General features: G+C 46.3%; 1 protein-coding gene across 2 annotated transcripts; it reads right to left on the bottom strand.

Moving 5' to 3' along the window:
* Positions 1-1,763: 1,763 nt before the first annotated feature.
* Positions 1,764-18,133, bottom strand: SSTR5 (somatostatin receptor 5). 2 transcript variants are annotated; one of them, XM_014608479.3, is made up of 3 exons: positions 18,048-18,133; positions 12,318-12,491; positions 1,764-4,041 (listed from the first exon to the last, which is right to left on the bottom strand). In XM_014608479.3, the coding sequence occupies exon 3, from the start codon at positions 3,977-3,979 to the stop codon at positions 2,867-2,869; it is 1,113 nt and encodes a 370-aa protein (XP_014463965.1). In that variant the 5' UTR covers positions 3,980-4,041; positions 12,318-12,491; positions 18,048-18,133; the 3' UTR covers positions 1,764-2,866. The 2 variants fall into 2 exon arrangements, with proteins under 2 accessions (XP_014463965.1, XP_014463967.1); XM_014608481.3 differs by lacking the exon at positions 12,318-12,491.
* Between the last annotated feature and the right edge of the window lie 1,956 nt (positions 18,134-20,089).

The following is a 20,089-nucleotide window of genomic DNA, read 5'->3' on the forward strand; positions in this document are numbered from 1 at the left end:
CACGTCATAAGAATTGCCATGTGCTAGGTCTGACCACAGGTCCATCTTGCCCGGTATGTCATGTCACACTGTGGCAGAAAGTCATAGTCATAAAAAATTCAGGTTGGCAGGGAGCTCAGGAGGTCATATCTAGTCCAAATACCAGTTCCAAGCAGGACCAGCCCCAACTACATCATCCCAGACAAGGCTTTATCTACCCGGGTCTTCAACACCTCCAAGAATGGAGACTGCACCACCTCTCCAGGTAACCCGTTCCAGTATTTCACCACCCTCTGAATGAGAGTTTTTCCTAATATCCAACCTAAACTTCCCTTGCTGCAAGTCAATGGCAAAGCTGCTGGGGCCAGGATTTCAACTTACATCTCTAGGGATCGGTGACTAATGTTGTTCCAAGGTCATTCTTGTTGAAGCTGCCAACAGACTTTGCAACATGAGCATGATCTAAAACCCACTGAAGACCATGAGAGATTTCCTGGTGTCTTCGCTAGCTTTAGATCGAGTCCTTGCTGCCAAATGAGTTCTTGCATGGATATGTGTACCACTGAGGTTTGATTTGGGACCGACACCTATCAATCTGCCTCATATGGAAACGGATTCACTTCCTTCACTTGATGTAAAGCCAGGCCGGTGATGAAAAGCCAATGCAGCTATGCTGCTTTCCACCAGCCAGGGGTCTGATCCAACATCTCACATTTATCTTGCCTTCTGCAAGGACTTGTGGTTTTGTGTCTAGACTTGTGTTTTCTCAGAGCTTGAATTGCTGGTGTTTTCCCTCTGAATTCAAGCAGCAGCTGAGCACTTGAGATCAGCCTTAAAAACCCTGCAGTGGCATGCCAGCATTTATATCTCAGGAAGGAAAAATATTTGTATCTCAAGCTGCCAAGTGTTTCGTTTCTTTGAAAGTCATATATTTGCAACTTATGAACTATACGTGGAGTTTGGAGGAATTAATGACAACTTCTGGCATACACGCTTTTAGGCTCTCATCACGACTTTCCTAATAACTTGGTCCTGCTTTATATTGCATCCCCAAGAAGGAGTTATCTCCATCCCTTGTTTACAGTGACTTGAACAGTCTGCCTCATTGCTTGTACAAATATCATGCTGACATTTACTTTTTGTATCAGGGCTCCGCAAAGTTTCCCCAGAGGAGCCGGAGAAGGTCTGCATACTGTAGGAAGCGATGTAGGAACGGCGAGGAGGGTGACTTGGATGTCCTTTTGCAAATGGGTCTTTTCCATCTCTGGCTTCCATGATTTATTACCCGTTTATTCGGAGAAATGTGTTTACTTGTGGAAGGACGGTAGTTGCTTGGACTATGTGAATGAATGGCAGTGGGGATAGGGAGGTATCTATAGGCAGCCTACAAAGATTGGGACCAAACTGAAACCCCTGAGCATTAATTTGGAAAGAATACATGCCTATTCCTTTCTCTCTGGGTGTTAAAAAGCAGGAGATAGGGCAGTGCAATGGGAATCAGAAAAGCTGGATGCCACTCCAGGGTCTGCCACTGCCCTTTTCTATAGCCTTTGTCCAGTCACTTTACCTCTGACTGATTTCTTCTGATTATCAGCTCTTCCTGAATGTCGTTTTGTGTTTGTACAGCACCTTGCACCGGCTGGAGCATCTAGACTCTACTGTAATAACACGGCTGAACACTTTTATTTATATCTGTGGTAAGTTAAGCATCAAGGACAAAGCTGCACCAGTCCCACCAGGCATGTCATACCAGGAGAGGAAAAGATATGACATGGCTCATCAAAAAGGAATTTCACTTATTTTAATTTCTGAAAATACCATTTAAATTCAGGCCCAGACTTACATTCAGAACCAATAGATACACACAGAACAGCTTTTCAGGACTTCACAATCATTGTCATTTACATAGTAATGAAGTGATGAGATTACATTTTAGAAGCAACTTGCTTTAGAATGTAAAAAGTACTATGAAGGATTTTTTTTTATCATTATTTCATATTCATCTCCTTATGGTCTTCCTTTTCTCAATTTTTTTTTTTTTTTTTTTTGCAATTTTTTGCTTGAAATGTATTGAGGCCCTCCTTGAATAGTAACTTCCGATTCTCTTAATCAGGTTAATTACAGTAAAACAATGCAGATGGACTAAGCAGCACTTCAAAACCGCGGGCATGTACATCGTCCCAGATCAGGGCTATGACCTGGGTTACGCTGAAAACTGCGCCTGAAGAAATGGTGCTTTTTTTCTTTTTTTTTTTTTTTAATGGGACATATCACTGACGACACTTTCAAGCACAGGTTGGGCCAAATTGACCAACGTTGACTGTATAATCCGTTAATTTGCCTATTGGATACTTTGCCATTGTTCTGATTTCCTCTCCGCCGCCTCCTTTCTCGGCCACCCCTCAACTCCTGGTCGCTATTGGCTGTTCTGCCATTATTTGCATGCCCCTCGGACTGGTGAAATAACCCGAGTTTACGGTACTTTTGGCTTCGGGCGGATCGTGGCAATATAAAGTAGCCATCCACTCAATGTATCAAGATGGTTTAAACAGGTTTTTGCAGGATGTTGCTCACCCTCCTTCCCCGAGACCAGCACAAAATAGGCAGACTATATCAGTAAACCCATTCCCAACTACATGAAAAAAGAAAGGAGTCGCATAAGTTCACCGGTGACGGCTACGGTGCCGTAAGCATTCCACAAAACCCAATCTCATCCATAATACCTTTACCTAGGAGAGGGGGGGAAAAAAAACTATGTACATTTGTTTGAGCTGCTGAGTCGGAGGATGTCAGTTGTACCAAGATATTATCACTGGTTTTTAATCTCCCCAGTTTTCCACCTCTACAAGTTATTTACGGGGGGTTTTTTCCTCTCCAAGCTGTAGCCTTACACCTTACTTGTTTGCATATGTCCATTGAACTCTATATTTCTCTGGGTCAGCATCGATTCTTGCAAACGGCTGCTGTTTTCCTGCCTGTGCTCAATCGGGTCTCCGTCTTCGATGCCGTTCCCCTTCCGGAGGCACAGGACTTTCTGAAAACTCTGCTTGAAGTTGTCGGAGAGAAAGCCATAAAGGATGGGGTTGGCACAGCTGTTGGCATAAGACAAAACCACCACAAAGAAGTAAATGCCGAGCAACACCGGGTCCTCTGGCAATATGAATATCAAATTGACGATGTTCAGGATGTAAAACGGGAGCCAGCAAAACACAAAGACGACCACGATGATGACGACCATGCGGGTTACTTTCCTCTCCGAGCGCCTGCGCCTCGTAGACCCGACTCGGATGCCGGAGGACTTGACTTTAATCACGATCAGCAGGTAGCAGAGGCAGATCACAAGCAGGGGGCCAAAAAACCCTAAGACCGACGTGTAAATGATGAAGGCTGCTGACCAAATGCTGACGGGGTCTGGCCAGTTCATGTTGCAGGTCTGAAAGTCTTCCTGGACATCCGAATATATAATGACTGGAAGCACCACCAAGATGGAGAAAGTCCAGACGGTTATACTGATCAGCTTGGCCACCCTGGGACGTCGCCACTTGGTAGACTTGATAGGATGAACCACGGCAAGATAGCGGTCCATGCTCATGACTGTCAAGCAAAAGATACTGGTGAACTGATTAATGCCATCTGCAGTCATCACCAGCCGGCACAAAAAGGAGCCGAAGGGCCAGTAGGAGATGGCGTTCTGAGTTGCCAAGAATGGCAAACCAAGCATAAAGAGTACATCAGCTACTGCTAAATTCAAGATGTAAATGTTGGTGACGGTTTTCATCTTGGCGTAACGCAGAACCACATAAATGACCAGCGTGTTCCCACTGAGTCCGATTGCACATACAAGGAGGTAAATGATGGGAATCAGGACTTTGTGGATGTCTTTGGAGGGGGGCAGCGTGGACAAGGTTTCGTTCTCTGTCACATTGTTCAGCAACGAGAAGTTCATATCTTGGGAGCTGGTTTCCATGCCAAAAACACCGGGGTAATAAAGAGCATCCATTTTTTTCCTTCCCTAATTTTCTTTCGGTCTAAGGAAGATTAAAAGTCACCAACGTCTTGTGCCTGAAAAAGAGAGGAAGAAAGAGAAAAGAACAAATTAAAAGCTCATTTTTACAAGTTGCGCATGCAAAGGGTTGCACCCAGAAGTCGTATCTATATTAAGTAGCGGCCACGTGCATTGCTCAGTGTACCTTAAATATCAGCAATATATATGATTATCAGCAATTGTCTGATCGTATCATATATTTATGATTCACATCATGTATTTATGATTTCTATCATAAATATAAGCAGCGATCATCTTTGTATCAAGCAAGTGTTGCATTCCCACACTCCATCCCCAATACCTAAAGATAGAAGGACCCCCAAATTGCAGCAGACCAACTGTCTGTCACTGTAGATATGGGCAGGTTGAGGTTTTGCTCTTGGGATCCGTTTGTAAGGGACTACACCACAAAATCAGAGAGAGGAAAATTCAGAGGAACGTTAAAAACGTCACAGTTCAAAGCGATTTGGAGCCGTCTGTACTCTAACATCCAAAAAAGCAAGAGCTGTTATTGTAGGAAGATGTACCCATCATTTTTAGTAATGTTATGTTGGTAGGTTGGTACTGGGCATTTCTACATGAGATGTTTAATGCACATTAGCCTAATAACACTGCGCTGGGCAAAAACCGTGATAATACACTACTGCGCAGTCCTATTAGGCTACTACGGTTAGCAGGATGAAAAAACCCATGCGCCGGCGCTACTGTGCAATAACTCTAGTTACTGCTCATTTAGTTAGTGCTTCATTAAGTAAATGCTAAATTAAATGTGCAGTAATTACTGTGCATTAATGAACGTGTAGATGCACCCACTATGGACCGCTGTCACCCAAGAAAGCCCTGCCAATCGGGAATATTACTTTCTGTGAGTCATTATGGCACACCCTGGGAAGATTGTGTTACCCAAAATGATACCACAACCCATCTCTCTCCCTCACATTTTGTGCTTCATACCCTTCCTGAGACCAATATTTGAGGTCATTTTTTGTTGTTTTTCCAGCATGAACACCCCCCCCTCCCACTCGATCTTCAATTAAAAGAGATTAAGCATTGATGCAGGGCCAGACTTGGAACGACTTTTAGCAACAAAGGTGTCACAATCAAAGCTTTTGAAAATGCAACGTCTGCCATAGGCGTTCAGTGACTTTTAAAGTCTGATCCTGGGCTCTTTTACTATAATCCGGCCCTTAAAAACCAGGCGTGAATCTATTCTGAGTGTATGTGAAAGGAAACCGCCAGTCGAAGTGCCTTGGGGCACAAGGCTGGTTTTAAAATCCAGAGCCAAACCTAGATTTCCATTCTGCATTTGAGGCTTTTTCCGCTGAAATCTCTCCCAGGTCTGCCGGCTGACAGAAGCAATCTGAGCTGACAGATTCACACGCCGCTCACAGTCTGGCAGACCCCTTTGAAAACCCATGGGAAACATCAGCATCTGTGTAGGTGTGGAAAACAAAACTCTCCACAATAAGCAGCAAAACCTGAGCAAAAAATGCTATGATACCTATAATGGAAGCACCCTTGTGTTAGGACGTGGAAGACGGGATGAGACAAAACATATGTCACAATTGCAAAGAGGCTTCCTGTGCTGAATAACAGGAGATCAGCTTTTGTCCTTGGTAAATGCTACGTTTCCATTAACCTTCCCCACCCGCTCTTTCTCCTTGGCCTCAAAATAGGAGGATTTGCATCTGGGAAACGCTCTTTACAGACCCAAAGCTCAGACCTCCAAGGGTGTCCTACCCCAACGAGGAGGACTAGGAGTTAAGGTTCATTTGTCAAATGGCGTAGAGGAAAGCTTGCAAACTGTGCCTGATGCACCAATTATTATATTGATTAGTGCATCCTTTGCATGCCCATCAAGTATCGATACCCTCCCTCCCTGACGTCCCAATTATTAGAGAGGAGCGTACCAGGAAGGCCAATACTTTGCGTAGAACTGTTAAACCCATAACATGCAATTTTGCATTTACATGTATAACGTGATCAACTTCCCAGGCTGATCATTCGACTCTCATCTTCCCCCCCACTGAATATAAATGGGGCCAGAAGGCAGTTTGCATAGGTCCAAATAGTAACCAGGCGTCTTTAGTCAATGCTCCCTGCTTGTGCCCTGAAAGTCATTCTCAAAACGCCGTTCTTTACTCATTTTCAACCATCATCTGCTTTATTGTGGACATTATTCTTTTTTTCTAAAGTGGAAATCTTACTTGTCTTCTACCAGGGAGATGTGTGCTAGTTTAGTTGCAGGGAAGCTGATCTAAAGAATCTCCCAAGCATCTTCTGCATCCAATGAACTCCCCCAGCTTGCACTGAATTGACTGAACGCTTATGATATCTTGCTACAGCTTCCAAGGCATGCATTCAAGCCCTGCCGTGGGGCTGTGAGTAAAGGCCACCCCCAGCTGTCGGTGGGTGCCTGGTCGCTTAGGCTAGGAAGTCTCGAGTGGATGTCAGTGATGCGATGTACATAAATCCCTTTCTGTGCCTTGCACCCTGCCCGCTGAATGGGCAGATCCTTGACTCTGCACTGAAACCTGAGCCAGACCAGCTGAGAAAATGTCTGGAAAAAAAACAAAGCAAAAAACACCTTATTGTTCTATTGATTTAAAAAATATGCATAACAGTAAAGGAGCTGCCATACCAGCTGCAACAAAACCCATTATTAAGTATGGAAGGAAAGTTTGTCTCCTGCTTACAGACAGGCATCGCCTCCCGCCTCCCAGCAAATAAAACACAGCACGGGCAACGGGGACATTAGTTCTGTGGACATGAACACTGCACATAAACCAAATGCAGTGCTGAGCCACTTGCTTTTCCAAATATTTGGATTTTAAACCATTACCGGGAAACCAAAGTTGCTTCCTTCTACTTGCCAAGCACCGGCCATGAACTGCAAACACCATCCTCAAAGGGTAAGCCAGTTGCTCTGGGTGTGTGATTTGGCATTAAGTGGGTCGAGACGGGATAAAAGGAGGCATGTCCGCTCACCCTGTTCCTCCCAAACAAATCCCTATCCTAGCATCTCTATTTGGGCCATCGCTGCCAAACTACGTGGAAGCACAGAAGAGCCAGCATTGCCGTTCATGGCCGGGGGCTGCCAACAAAAGCAATCGCTCGCTACGCCATCCACGCCACTTAGAGGAGAACAGACCGAGGAAGGAGGGATGCTGTTGCCTTTTCTGAAGTTGGAGTCCGACAGATAAAGGGGCGCTTCATGTTGTAACCCCAATTTGCCTCTTCAGGTACCATCCGGCACCTTGTGCTTGTGTGAACTGCCTTGGGGCTCAATGATAACATTGCCTCTCTCCTCTTGGGGATGTTCTGGCATGCAAAATTGCAGAGTTTCATCTTATACTGCTGCACAGAGCCCCTCACCAAGGGGCACTGCCCTTTTAGGGAAGCTGGAATAGATGCACCCATACAGTACATGTGCCCCTCGCCCCTCTGCATGGCCACAGGCAGCAGCGTCACATGTGGGACCCATTTCATGACCATGCAGATGTTTGTCGTCGTATTTCTGCCTGCTCCAAAGAGACCCCACTAATATCCCTTGCTCTGAACCCTGCTCACACAACTTTGTGGTGACCAAGTCGGCTCTGTAGTAGACTTACTTCCCTTTGGTTTACTTCCCTTTGGTTTACAAAGGGAAGTAAACCCTGTGGTTTACTTCCCTTTGCATCTCATGAGTTACACTTTCTTGGCCCGTATGCTCTGCGGGGAGGATCCACGTTCATTATCACAGCTGACTCCACCGTTGGCCAAGGGCACTGATAAGATGCTCGGTGTTATGTCGGAGGCTGTTCCAAAGGGAGGAGGCTGCTTGCTTGCCTTAGCATGATGTGGTTTGAAGATTGCATCTGAACTACATGCAGTATGGAAATGCTTCTTGGTCCTCTGCTAGTTGCCCACATTTCAGTCATGACCATCTCATGCCATCCCCCCATCTCCTTCTGGGAGCTCTGACTGAAACCCCCACATCTTTTCCAAAACTGCAAAAGTTAAGTAGTAATTGAGAATGAGGCAGTGATCTCTGGGCAGTGGCTTACTCCTATGGTGGCTCCAAAGAAGCAACCTCATAAGATGCTGAATTAACTGGAGCTCCTCAACCTCCTCTTCTTCCTGATGCATTCGATAGCTTGTCTAACTACACAGCTGCTGCAATAAAAGATACTGCCCTGAGAAATCCTTGCTCCTAGACTTTACTAATGTCACCCACCATTGCACTGGGAGTGATCAGTTGTCCTCCAGAGAAGCTCTCTGCCCCAGCAAAACCATATCTGCTCGTTTCTTGAGTGTCCTGCTGCAGTACTTCCAATCCAGGAGAAGTTTTTCCCAGTCTAATGTCCTCCAGAGAAGAATGTGATAGATGATGCGTCTTGCTGCCTAAAATAACAGCTTCATCAGACAGATAGATAGATATACATATATACGTGTGTGTGTGTGTGTGTGTGTGTGTGTGTGTGTATAGGTAGATAGATATAGATATACATATCTATCTATATCTATATCTATAGATAGATAGATATAATTTCCTTATAGAGACCACTGCTCCTTTCTGGTCCATTGTTTTCCTCTTGCAAAATGGACAAAGGGGTGCAAGCTTTGCAATGAGGTGTAATCGGTGAATAATCATTGCCTTATAATATAATACAGCATGGTCAGCCAGAGTATAGGAGTCCAAGAAGGAGAAAGGGATGTTAGAAGCAGACCAGCATTGTCCAGCTGTCTGCTCTGCTCCAGGTCTGTGGACAGACACCGCATCAAACCAGCCTCATGCCTGCATTTCAAAGGGATAAATGGAATAAGGCCTCGAGTGGCTACCCCAGTTGAATGGGGACTGGTCCAGTGAAGAAGCATGCAGGGCAATATGTGACAGAAGTGGACTTTCCTAGGGTCAAGCCACAAAAAAATGGCAACACCAAGAAGTAGACCTCTAAAACCCAAACAAAGCAAAATGGCCAGTGATTTTTTTTTTCCAGCTGTGGGGAAAAAGGTTTCTGAGACAATAATTCAACACCAATTTGCAAGGGGAATGGTACAAATCGGGTTTTGTTTTATTGGAGGTGCTCTTCCCTGTTGAGAGTTGCTTCCAAATCCACGTGCCCACACGATGGGAAAGGCAGTGGTGGTCCGGGAATTGGCACATGCCAAATGAGATGCAAAACTTTGGTCTAATAACTTTATTTTTTTCCTTTAGAGATTCCTTGGCAGATTTTTTTTTCTTCATAAAAGCAGGGACATTAACCCTCACACTCTGATTAAACTCCACCTGATGAATTTTGTATTTTCAGCTCCATGGAAACCATTTCACTCTTGGGGATGGGATGAAATGCTATTGCTAAGCTCATCATATCGAAACCATTATCACAAAGTCTTTCTCCTCTTTTCATCAATCAGTGAGACCCTAAGTGTTGGCTGAATTTACAAGGAATTACGATTGTCTGAGCACGTCAGGCTTCACAGCTTTGCCAAGGCAGAAGTACAAAGGCAGTTTTATTCTGGACTCATCGCACCCGCTGCAAAAGATGCGTGGGCAAAGTTCTCGGTCGTAAGAACCTATTGATTGTGTGTTGGTCCTGGCAGCCTTGGGAAATGTTTAATCTTCCTGTGTGTGACTGTGTCGAGCGAGACTGAAAAGCGGATCGTTGGTGATGAACGCCATGTAAAGTGCGCGGGAGCTGCAGCTGGTAAGATCATACCTGAAGAGACCGCGGTTTGGAGACATGCTTGATGCCATCAAGACTGACTCGACGGGCCAAATCAGTTAAGTCTGAGACTACATTCAACAGACCAGTTTCAGCCATTTGAAACCGGTGTGTGTGCACTGAGCTTATGTTCTGTTCCAGGTTGAAACCCATTTTTCAAACTGGTTTATGCGTAATGTCTGTCCCTAGCCTGAGAGACAAGTGAATGCAGACCGTAGTCCTGAGGTTATCACTTGGTGCAGGGTGGCTTTGGTGGGACGTGGAGTAGAGACCTGGAGAGGGAGCTGTTCATAGGCAATGGGGCAAGCAGAAATGAAGAGGAAAGTGGCGTTCTTTAGTGTATAGGTTGATGTAGACTGCAATGTTTTACTTTTCTACAGACACTAGTCCATCTTTAATAAGATCTTCCCTGTAGTTAGTTGTCATGTTCCATTAACCAATTCCCAAGTGCTTTACAGAGGTGGTCAGCGGCATTGTACCCATTCTACGTAGGGGAAAACTGAGGCACAGCGCAGAAGACTGACTCGCCCAGCATCACCCAGCAAGCTGAACCCAGGTCAGCCTCCTCAATCACAGTCCAGCATCCTGGGCAATGAAAGAATCATTTTGCCTTCAATGCTCAGCCACGGACAATTTAGGCTTCGGTCAGAGCACAACTAAATGTTGGACCTTTCCACTACAAGCCTTGCTGGCGGTTTGTGGCGGCACAGCCGATTTTCATTCTGCTTCCACCTGCCAGCCTGAGCTCTACCAGGACAATTCAATCACAACTTCAGACGGTTGCAGCAGCACATAACTGCGGATGAATGCCAGGGCTGGGTGACGAGACAGAGCCAACGTATGCTGCATAGCATGATATTTATTTGCTCAGGTTGGATTATTCATTCATAAAATATGCTCCCCTAACATTATCCTCCTATGGGAGTTTTGTAAAATCCCCCCCTGAAATAGCTAAGGGTTATGGGGGTGGGTTGGAGGGCACATTTACAATGAGTTTAATGCTTAAAACAGGGAAAAGAGCATGTGGATCCAGCTGAGAACATGGGGCCAGGTTAGTCCCAGGTGTAACTCCCCTATATAGAGTACAGTCCTAGAAAAATAGAGTACAGTCCTAGAAAAATAACAAGCCCATTCCTTTCCAGTAGAGCAGCATTCCCTGCTGCTGTCTGCATAAATTATTAAAGGTAAAAAATGAACTGATGGAATAAAAAGTGAAGAGGTCTTAGCATGGGTACAGGCTAGCTACAAGAGTACAACAGAAATGGACCCCTTTGGAGTATTTTTTATAAAGGTCTAATAATAGGCTACCTGAACCAGCACTTCTTTGGTGCAGCCTGGAAAAGGTGACCTCAAGACAGACTCTATAGCACAGAAGTGGCTGAAGCAGCATCACTATGCCTGAGCAGGAAAGATCTGGAAGGGCAAGTCTTGGAGAAGGATGGTTAGGTGGCACCATTTGATTTCTGGCTCTAAGCACGCAATGGTGATGTGAATTGGTAGAGTTGTACCATGGACCAATGCAGCCCAGAATTTACTCTGATGGTTTGAGTCTGTGTTGAAGCTGGAAAGAGATTTCTGCTCCCACCTCCTTGCCTCAGAGTGGTTGGACTTCTTTTTCCGTCTCCTATCCCACAAAATAATTTATTTTCTTCCTCTCACTCCTGGCTCCTCCTTGGCCTTCCTGTCATATAAGACATGCAAGAGTCCTTCCACCCCGGTCAATTAACGATCGCATCTGTGCTGTTCTCTCTCTCGCACATCTTTGACTCACCAGCAAGAATCAAACTACAGGCAAAAGCCAGATTTTACAAGGAGGTTGCTTTAAAGAGCATCTTTTGTGATCATAGAAAATTTCAGGCTGAAAAGGAGCTCAGGAGGTCACATCTAGTCCAACCCCTGCTCCAAGCAGGACCAGCCCCAACTGCATCGTCCCAGCCAAGGCTTTGTCTACCACGGTCTTAAAACCCTCCAAGGATGGAGATCCAACAGCCTCTCTAGGTAACCTGTTCCAGTGCTTCACCACCCTCCTAGGAGAGAGTTTGTCCTAATATCCAAGTGTCATAAGCTCGATGCTACCCAAAATTCAGATTGAAAGCAGTGTGTCCATGATTACCGCTTTTGTATTAAAATGTGAACAGATACCTTTATTTTAAATAATTCTCTCCTTGCAGAGCAAGTCCTCCTGTAGGAACTGGTTCACAGAGGGTGCGAATACGCATGCACATTTACTGCACAGTAATTTAGGTTAACCAAAAACCTGCACAGTACAGGTGCACGTCTACATGTGCGTGCCCGTACTGCGCAGTAACTGTGGCGACTTACGCTGACTTGGGCATAACTTTGATACCTGTATGAGGCAGGTGTCAAATGTATGCCCTATTAGTTACTGCACAGTAATACATGTGCAGACACCTTACCGCACAGTTACACCATGCGTGTGGACTGACTTGGTCCCAAGCAGTGCACGCACAGTGTTACTGCACTTTAATGGCTGCACATGTAGATGCCGGCCTAAAAACTGCTTACTGCACAGTAAGTAAATTCACATGTAGACATTCCCAAAGAAGATAAGAACCTAATACTGCTACCTGCTCATGGGGTCATATCTGCAGCCCCAGTTTTAGGAGCTTATGGGAGATCCCAGGCTCAGCTTCCTGGACGGCCCGTGGAGCATTCTTATGTTTGCAGCTCACATTGAGAACCTGAGTCCGAAATCCATCGGTGACAGTCAAATGGTTTCTCACAGCTTTTTGCTCTTCAAACTATGTAATATGGAAATAAACACCTTAAGCAGAGACCAAGCCTTAGATTTTAAAACCTTTTTTTTATTTTAATAAGCTAGAGCTAGCTTCCCAAGAACAGTGATGTGCAGCTGCATGCACAGTTTGGATGTGCAATTCCCTTGACCGCGTGCATAAAAGCAGGTGTTGGGGTCATTCAGACACACAACCGGCCACCTGAAAATTCAGCTCTGCCATTTGAGCGTGCACTTTTGGTAAGGCTGTTCATATTTCAGTTGCTCCAGACTCTGTGATACAGAGCACTGCCGCTACAATAAATACCCCAAGGAAAGCCTCATGCTTGAAGACATAAAGTGATTGCCAGCAGGGGGTCAGGAAGAGATTGCATAATAGCAGACTCTTGAGGGTCGGGATTTCATCCTTTTGCTTAGTTGCCACCTGGAATCATTATCTTTTTCAATGCAACATCAAACTTAATTGCTGTGAAGAGAATTAAGATAACAGAAAGGTAGATTATGGCTTCCAGGTGGATAATAAGCAGTAGAAGCAGATGAAATGCTATCTCAAATAAATCCAGTTTTTAAAGCAAATGCTCTCAGTATTAATAGGAAAAAGCCCATGGGTAAATAAGCCAGAATAGTATGTCGTTACAACCATAACTTGGGTTGCGTGTTGTTTGAGTTTCCCAGGATGCATCACTGGAGATACTTGCTGTAATGGGGAGAGCGGCCACATTTGGCTCCCCACCCAAACTGCTCTATATGGGGTGCAAGTACATTGTCCTCTCCTTCAAATGCAACTTGCTTTTCCTTAAGGCTTTCTCCTGCAGGGAACAGGGAGGGAAGAGCCTTGAGTACACTACGGCTCTGCTAACGATGGCCACAGTCAATAGGCAAAGTCATCTCTCGCATAAAGCGAGAAGCAAGGATTTCTTAGGGGGATTTTCTCTTATTGGACCAACTGCATCGTTGGGATTGAGTTCCCAACCAGATTGTCTTGCATTCAAAAGTTCACCTAACTTTATCCCAATGATGCGGTTGGTCCAATAAAAAGATATCACCCTAAGAAATCCTTGAGTCTCACACAATTATTGGACCATCATGGCTGCAACATCGCTCTAACGCTACTTAAAGCAAGAAGAAAGCGTTAAATTACCAGATCTTCAGCTAGTGTAAGTTAATCCTATTAAAATCCAATTAGCTACAGCAGGATAAACCACCTAATTTTTTTTTTTTGGGGGGGGGGGGGGGGGGGGAGAAGTGAGTAAAACATCAAACCAGTAACTAGATCTGCATAAAGCCTATGGTAATAAAATAGTTGTGGGTGGAAGGGGAAGGGATTGAGTAAATAGTCACTTTCATGCCAAAAATGTCATGTAGAAATATGCCACTTATTATTTATATATCATACATTATTTAGAAAAAATGTTAAGTTATTTTAAAATACTTTCAAAATCCCCTTTCACAGATGCTCTCTCACCCCCCTCCACCAACACAGGGGAAAGAAGATTAGAAGTTAAAATAAAAATAGGTTTTTTTTCTCACTTTTTAAAAACATTTTCCCATCCTTTATTCCACAGGAAAAACATTTGATGAGTTAGAAACCATTTTCTCCCCCTACAACTGAAATGAAACACATTTTCAAAATGTTTGGCTTTTTTTTTTTAATTAAACTTTTTTTTTTTTTTTTAAGGAAACAATGTTGATTCAGTTTACATTTTTCCCCTTTTTTTAATCAATTCTATTAAGACCTCAGATACCGATCACCCCTGAGGGTAAAAACATGGTAATAACTTGGTATTTTAGCTGTTAATCTTAGAGATTTTATTTTCACACTGGCAACATTTCACTAGGGTAACCTATCTGGCCATTACTTCTTTGCTGGACAAATAATTCACTGTGGATAAAGTGTCTGATGACCTGAGCTCCCTTTAGCGTGCGAATGATTTGCAAATGCAGATTTGGTATTGGCCCGTTCGTGCTGAATAGTTCAGACGGCCAAATTTCAGGCTTCGGCATTTTCATAAGTTACTATGATTAATAGCTCTTGGCGTGTGACTGGTCATGCAAGTCACGTGATTATGCTTCTGCTCCAGGACTGGGTGTCTTCAACACTTTTAATAAATGAAAGAGTGAGCAGTGATTAATGGACTGTGAAGGCTTTTCTCTGTGCACAAAGACACTTGTTCATGTGTGAATACAGATTTGGGCTCAGACCAATTGTTCCAGCACCGTTCGGGGAAAATTGAAACTCTTTCAGGGAAATATTCATGAATAAGTAATTTAGGGGTGGTCTGAAACTTTTGGCTAAAGGGCATGTTTTTGTCAGAAAATGTCAATGTATCCAAGCCCAAACTGTTCGGGCGACCCTGCCAGAATCAATACACTTCCAATGAGAAGGGTTTCTTGGATCCACATTGAAAACTGCAGGCAAAACGAGACAGAAAAGAGATCCCAGAATAGCAAATAGCCCTGTGGTTCAGGTACTCAGCACAGAAGTTGGACACCTGCATTCAAGTCATGCTTCCTGATTTAATTATAAAGCTGGTTTCTCTCTCTTTGTCTAGCTGAAGAGATCTGGCTGGAGGGATTAAGGAAGTAGCCAGAGACCAACTCTGGGATCTGGTGGTGATGACTCTCACCTGAGATGCAGGAAATACTCATTTCATTATTCAGACAAGGAGGAACAGCTCCGGGGGGAGAGGGTGAAGGAAGCTAATGACTGCACCGCTCACAGTTTGAGGCCGTGCTGCTACATCTCGGGGGCCAAATCACCAGGCTGTGAGCTAGTCCAGTGTCTCTCTAGCTGTTTTATTGTCACAAAATTGTGAAATGGAAAAAAAACCCACCAAAAATATGCAGAAAGCAGGCAAACTGTGTCCTGCTTAGCTCTACGACTAATAAAAGGTCTGAATAATCCCTGGTCTGACATTCATACACACATGGGCAGGCAGCACGTTCATCATAAACACACACACGGCTGATCTGCTCAGTCTGGATTATACTTATCCAATAGTGCACAGGACTTATCTTTGCTCCTGCCTATGTCGGATGCATTCATTGAGAAGCACATGCACTTCTGATCTGTAGGTTTCCACAGCTGCGTTATGAGACATATTTCTTTCATCCTGCATCACACTTTTGGACTTCAGCTTTCTGTGTGTTTATTTCCCGGCAAATGGATGCACTGCGCACACTGTCTATCTGTGGCTTAGCACCGTACTCCACACGTATGACTTGTGTTGCTCTAACCTTTCCGAGCCGAATCCCATTATAAAGATCAAACAACATGAAGTACATCTGCTAGGACAAGGTCTGTACACGCATCTTCTGTAATCACTTCTGTAGACAGCTCACTTCAGTGACCACTTGAAAGCATTGCTAAACAACTTGATGCCCCGGTAAAACAACCCTTTGCGAAGCAACCTGCTTTTTTTTTCCCCACCCCTGCCTGCAAGGTGATTCTGTCTGCCCGATGGCTGTATGGATGATGTTTCACGATGCGACACACACCTGCATGCACGGATGCGTGACACACACCTGCATGCGCGGATGCACGACACACCTGCATGCACAGATATGCAGCGTATATAGTCACACAAACCCAGATGTTTCCTTCCAGTTCCCCTGGCTTCTGCACCGTGGCGCTGCTGTATTTGACAGCAACATTTAGCTCTCAATAGCGACTTCCCCCATGCCAACCCAAAGAGACAATAGTTAGCTGGCTGCTTCGGGAAAGCACAACTTGCAAACTTTCTTAGGTACATCCCTACTCAGGAGGCTTGATCAGTAATTCCTGCGGGGATGCTAGCGCTGTAATCGCATTGTCTGCCTTGAATTTTCATGCTTTAAATCCATAGCACTACCTTCCCATAAACATCATGGTGACCGGCCTTAAAGAAGGAATGCCCTCAAAAGTCAGCCATGCCAGTCCTCTTAAGGGCAAGAAAATAGGAGCAGTGTGGCTTTTTTATTTTTTCCTGCACAAAACATCCCCTTTTCTACCCAGGCGGAAAACCCAGCTCTTCAGTCATTTCAAATATCCCCCAGACAAGAAACACTGACACAAAACAGTCACTCAGGCTTATTAATACATTCACATCATAGATTGCTTCGATGTTTAGGGTCAGAAAGGACCTTAATAAATCGAGTCCGACCCCCTGCCCTGGGCAGGAAAGAGCGACATCAGTCGTCCAAGTTTGATCAAGCGCTCCCGCATCCCAACCTGCAGCCCTCAAATACAGCGGAGATGCCCTTTGCCAGTCCTTCACCCCTAAACAATGATTAACTTTTCCAAATGGATTGCAAAAAAAAATAAATAAATAAAAGAAAAAAAGAAAAAGAAAGCAGGGAAAAAACCTATGCCCATTCAGCCAGCCACCGGGATTTTTAAAGAAGCCAGAGAGCTGTGTCCTTTGCCAATCCTCCACCCCTAAACAATGATTAACTTTCCTCCCCCACCACCCCGCTTCTTCTGAATGCATTGCAAAAAAATCAGGGAGGGGGATTTATATCTTATAAATCAGGGGGGGGACATCTATACTCTATACATCAGGGGGAAACTATACCCTATACATCAGGGGCGACATCTATACTCTATAAATCAGGGGGGAAACTATACTCTATAAGTCGGGGGGGACATCTATACCCTATACATCAGGGGGGAAACTATACTCTATAAATCGGGGGGGGGGGACATCTATACCCTATAAATCAGGGGGAAACTATACTCAATAAATCAGGGGGGGACATCTATACCCTATACATCAGGGGGGACATCTATACTCTATAAATTGGGGGGGGCATCTATACCCTATACATCAGGGGGGACATCTATACTCTATAAATCAGGGGGGAAACTATACTCTATAAGTCAGGGGGGGACATCTATACCCTATACATCAGGGGGAAACTATACTCTATAAATCAGGGGGGGACATCTATACCCTATACATCGGGGGAACATCTATACCTTATAAATCGGGGGGGGCATCTATACCCTATACATCAGGGGGGACATCTATACCCTATACATCAGGGGGGACATCTATACTCTATAAATCAGGGGGGAAACTATATAAGTCAGGGGGGGACATCTATACCCTATACATCAGGGGGAAACTATACTCAATAAATCGGGGGGGGACATCTATACTCTATACATCAGGGGGGGACATCTGTGCCCTATACATCAGGGGGGGACATCTACACCCAGAAACTGGGATCGTTAAAGGAGGCAGAGCGCAGCGAGGATCCTGCTGGCTCGAGGAAGCAGACAGCCTTGCTAGCAAGCCCCCCAGCCCCCATGCAGAGAGTGCCTTCATGCCCCAGCATTGCCCCCGCCACTGCCCCCCGTCCCCAAAAGCAAGGCAGGAGCAGGGCTACCTGCACGAGCTCTCCAGGGAGCGGCTCAGCCCCGTCCCGGCTCCGGTGCAGCGCGCCGTGCTTGCCCGGCCGGCCGGCCGGCGCGGGGATGCGGCACCCGGGCGCGGAGGGGCGATGCTGGGGCCCCCCGGGGTGCATGCAGGGCGGCGGGGTGGGGACGGGGTGCAGCCACAGGTGCGCGGCCAGCCCCTACCTGCGCTGCGCTGCGCTGCGCTGCGCTGCTCCGCCCGCGCTCCGGCTGCAGCTGGGAGGCTGCCCCGGGCTGTCTGCCTCCTTGCCTCCTCGGAGGATGGCCGTGTGCCAGGCTCCCTCCTCCCCCTGCATCACCATGGCACCTGCGGCGCGGCCCCATCCACCTCCAGCCCCCACCCCCCGCCCGCCGCGGGGATCCCCCCTCCCCGGGGACAAGCCGCGGTGGGGGTGGGAGGGCAGGAGCTGCAAGCAAAAAGGCTTTGGGGTGCTGCACCCCTGAGCCCAACTGGTTTGATGATGGGCTTCCACTGCACCCTCTTTAGGGGAAAAGGCATGCTTTTTGTTGCCAGGATGGGGCTCCGGGGGGTGGAGATGTGAAGACAAAAGGTGCAAGGAAAAGTTGGCTCCTGAGCCCAACTGGTTTGATGATGTGCTTCCATTACACCTTCTTTAAGGAAAAGGTTTGGCTTTTTGTTGCTACAATGGGGTCCTGGGGGGTGGAGATGTGAAGACAGGAGGTGCAAGTTAAAGGCATTGGGGTGCTGCACCCCTGAGCCCAGCTGGTTTGATGATGGGCTTCCACTGCACCCTCTTTAGGGAAAAGGACCTGCTTTTTGTTGCCAGGATGGGGCTCCGGGGGTGGAGATGTGAAGACAGGAGGTGCAAGGAAAAGTTGGCCCCTGAACCCAACTGGTTTGATGATGGACTTCCACTGCACCCTCTTTAGGGAAAAGGACACGCTTTTTGTTGCCAGGATGGGGCTCCAGGGGTGGAGATGTGAAGACAGGAGGTGCAAGGAAAAGTTGGCCCCTGAGCCCAACTGGTTTGATGATGTGCTTCCATTACACCCTCTTTAGGGAAAAGGACACACTTTTTGTTGCCAGGTTGGGGCTCCGGGAGTGGAGGTGTGAAGACAGGAGGTACAAGGAAAAGGGATTGGGGCGCTCAACCCCTGAGCCCAACTGGTCTGATGATGGGCTTCCATTACACTCTCTTTAAGGAAAAGGTTTGGCTTTTTGTTGCTACAATGGGGTCCTGGGGGGTGGAGATGTGAAGACAGGAGGTGCAAGTTAAAGGCATTGGGGTGCTGCACCCCTGAGCCCAGCTGGTTCGATGATGGGCTTCCACTGCACCCTCTTTAGGGGAAAAGGCATGCTTTTTGTTGCCAGGATGGGGCTCTGGGGTTGGAGATGTGAAGACAGGAGGTGCAAGGAAAAGTTGGCCCCTGAACCCAACTGGTTTGATGATGGGCTTCCATTACACCCTCTTTAGGGAAAAGGACACGCTTTTTGTTGCCAGGTTGGGGCTCCGGGAGTGGAGGTGTGAAGACAGGAGGTGCAAGGAAAAGGGATTGGGGCGCTCAACCCCTGAGCCCAACTGGTTTGATGATGGGCTTCCATTACACCCTCTTTAGGGGAAAGGTCTGGCTTTTTGTTGCAAGGATGGGGCTCTGGGGGGTGGAGATGTGAAAACAGGAGGTGCAAATTAAAGGCATTGGGGTGCTGCACCCCTGAGCCCAACTGGTTTGATGATGGACTTCCATTACACCCTCTTTAGGGGAAAGGACCTGCTTTTTGTTGCCAGGATGGGGCTCTGGGGGTGGAGATGTGAAGACAGGAGGTGCAAGGAAAAGTTGGCCCCTGAACCCAACTGGTTTGATGATGGGCTTCCATTACACCCTCTTTAAGGAAAAGGTCTGGCTTTTTGTTGCTACAATGGGGTCCTGGGGGTGGAAATGTGACGGCAAGAGCTGCAAGGCAAAGGGATTGGGGCGTTCAGCCCCTGAGCCCAACTGCTTTGATGGGCAGCTTTGCTGGACGTCCATTGCACCCTCTTTAGGGAAAAGGACCGGCTTTTTGTTCCTATGGTGGGGCCCCGGCAGGTGGAGATGTGAGGGCAGGAGCTGCAAGGCAAAGGGATTGGGGCACTCAGCCCCTGAGCCCAACTGCTTTGATGGACTTCCATTGTAGCCCCTTTAGGATAAAGGATTGGCTTCTTGTTGCCAGCACAGCCTTGCCTGGCAGTGTGAAACCTCCAGATGCT

The sequence above is a fragment of the Alligator mississippiensis genome, chromosome 13, assembly GCF_030867095.1.
Source record: "Alligator mississippiensis isolate rAllMis1 chromosome 13, rAllMis1, whole genome shotgun sequence".
Lineage (NCBI taxonomy): Eukaryota > Metazoa > Chordata > Crocodylia > Alligatoridae > Alligator > Alligator mississippiensis.

Excerpts from the sequence above, each read along its gene's own strand:
- SSTR5 (XM_014608481.3), bottom strand. The coding sequence starts at position 3,979 with ATGGATGCTCTTTATTACCCCGGTGTTTTTGGCATGGAAACCAGCTCC.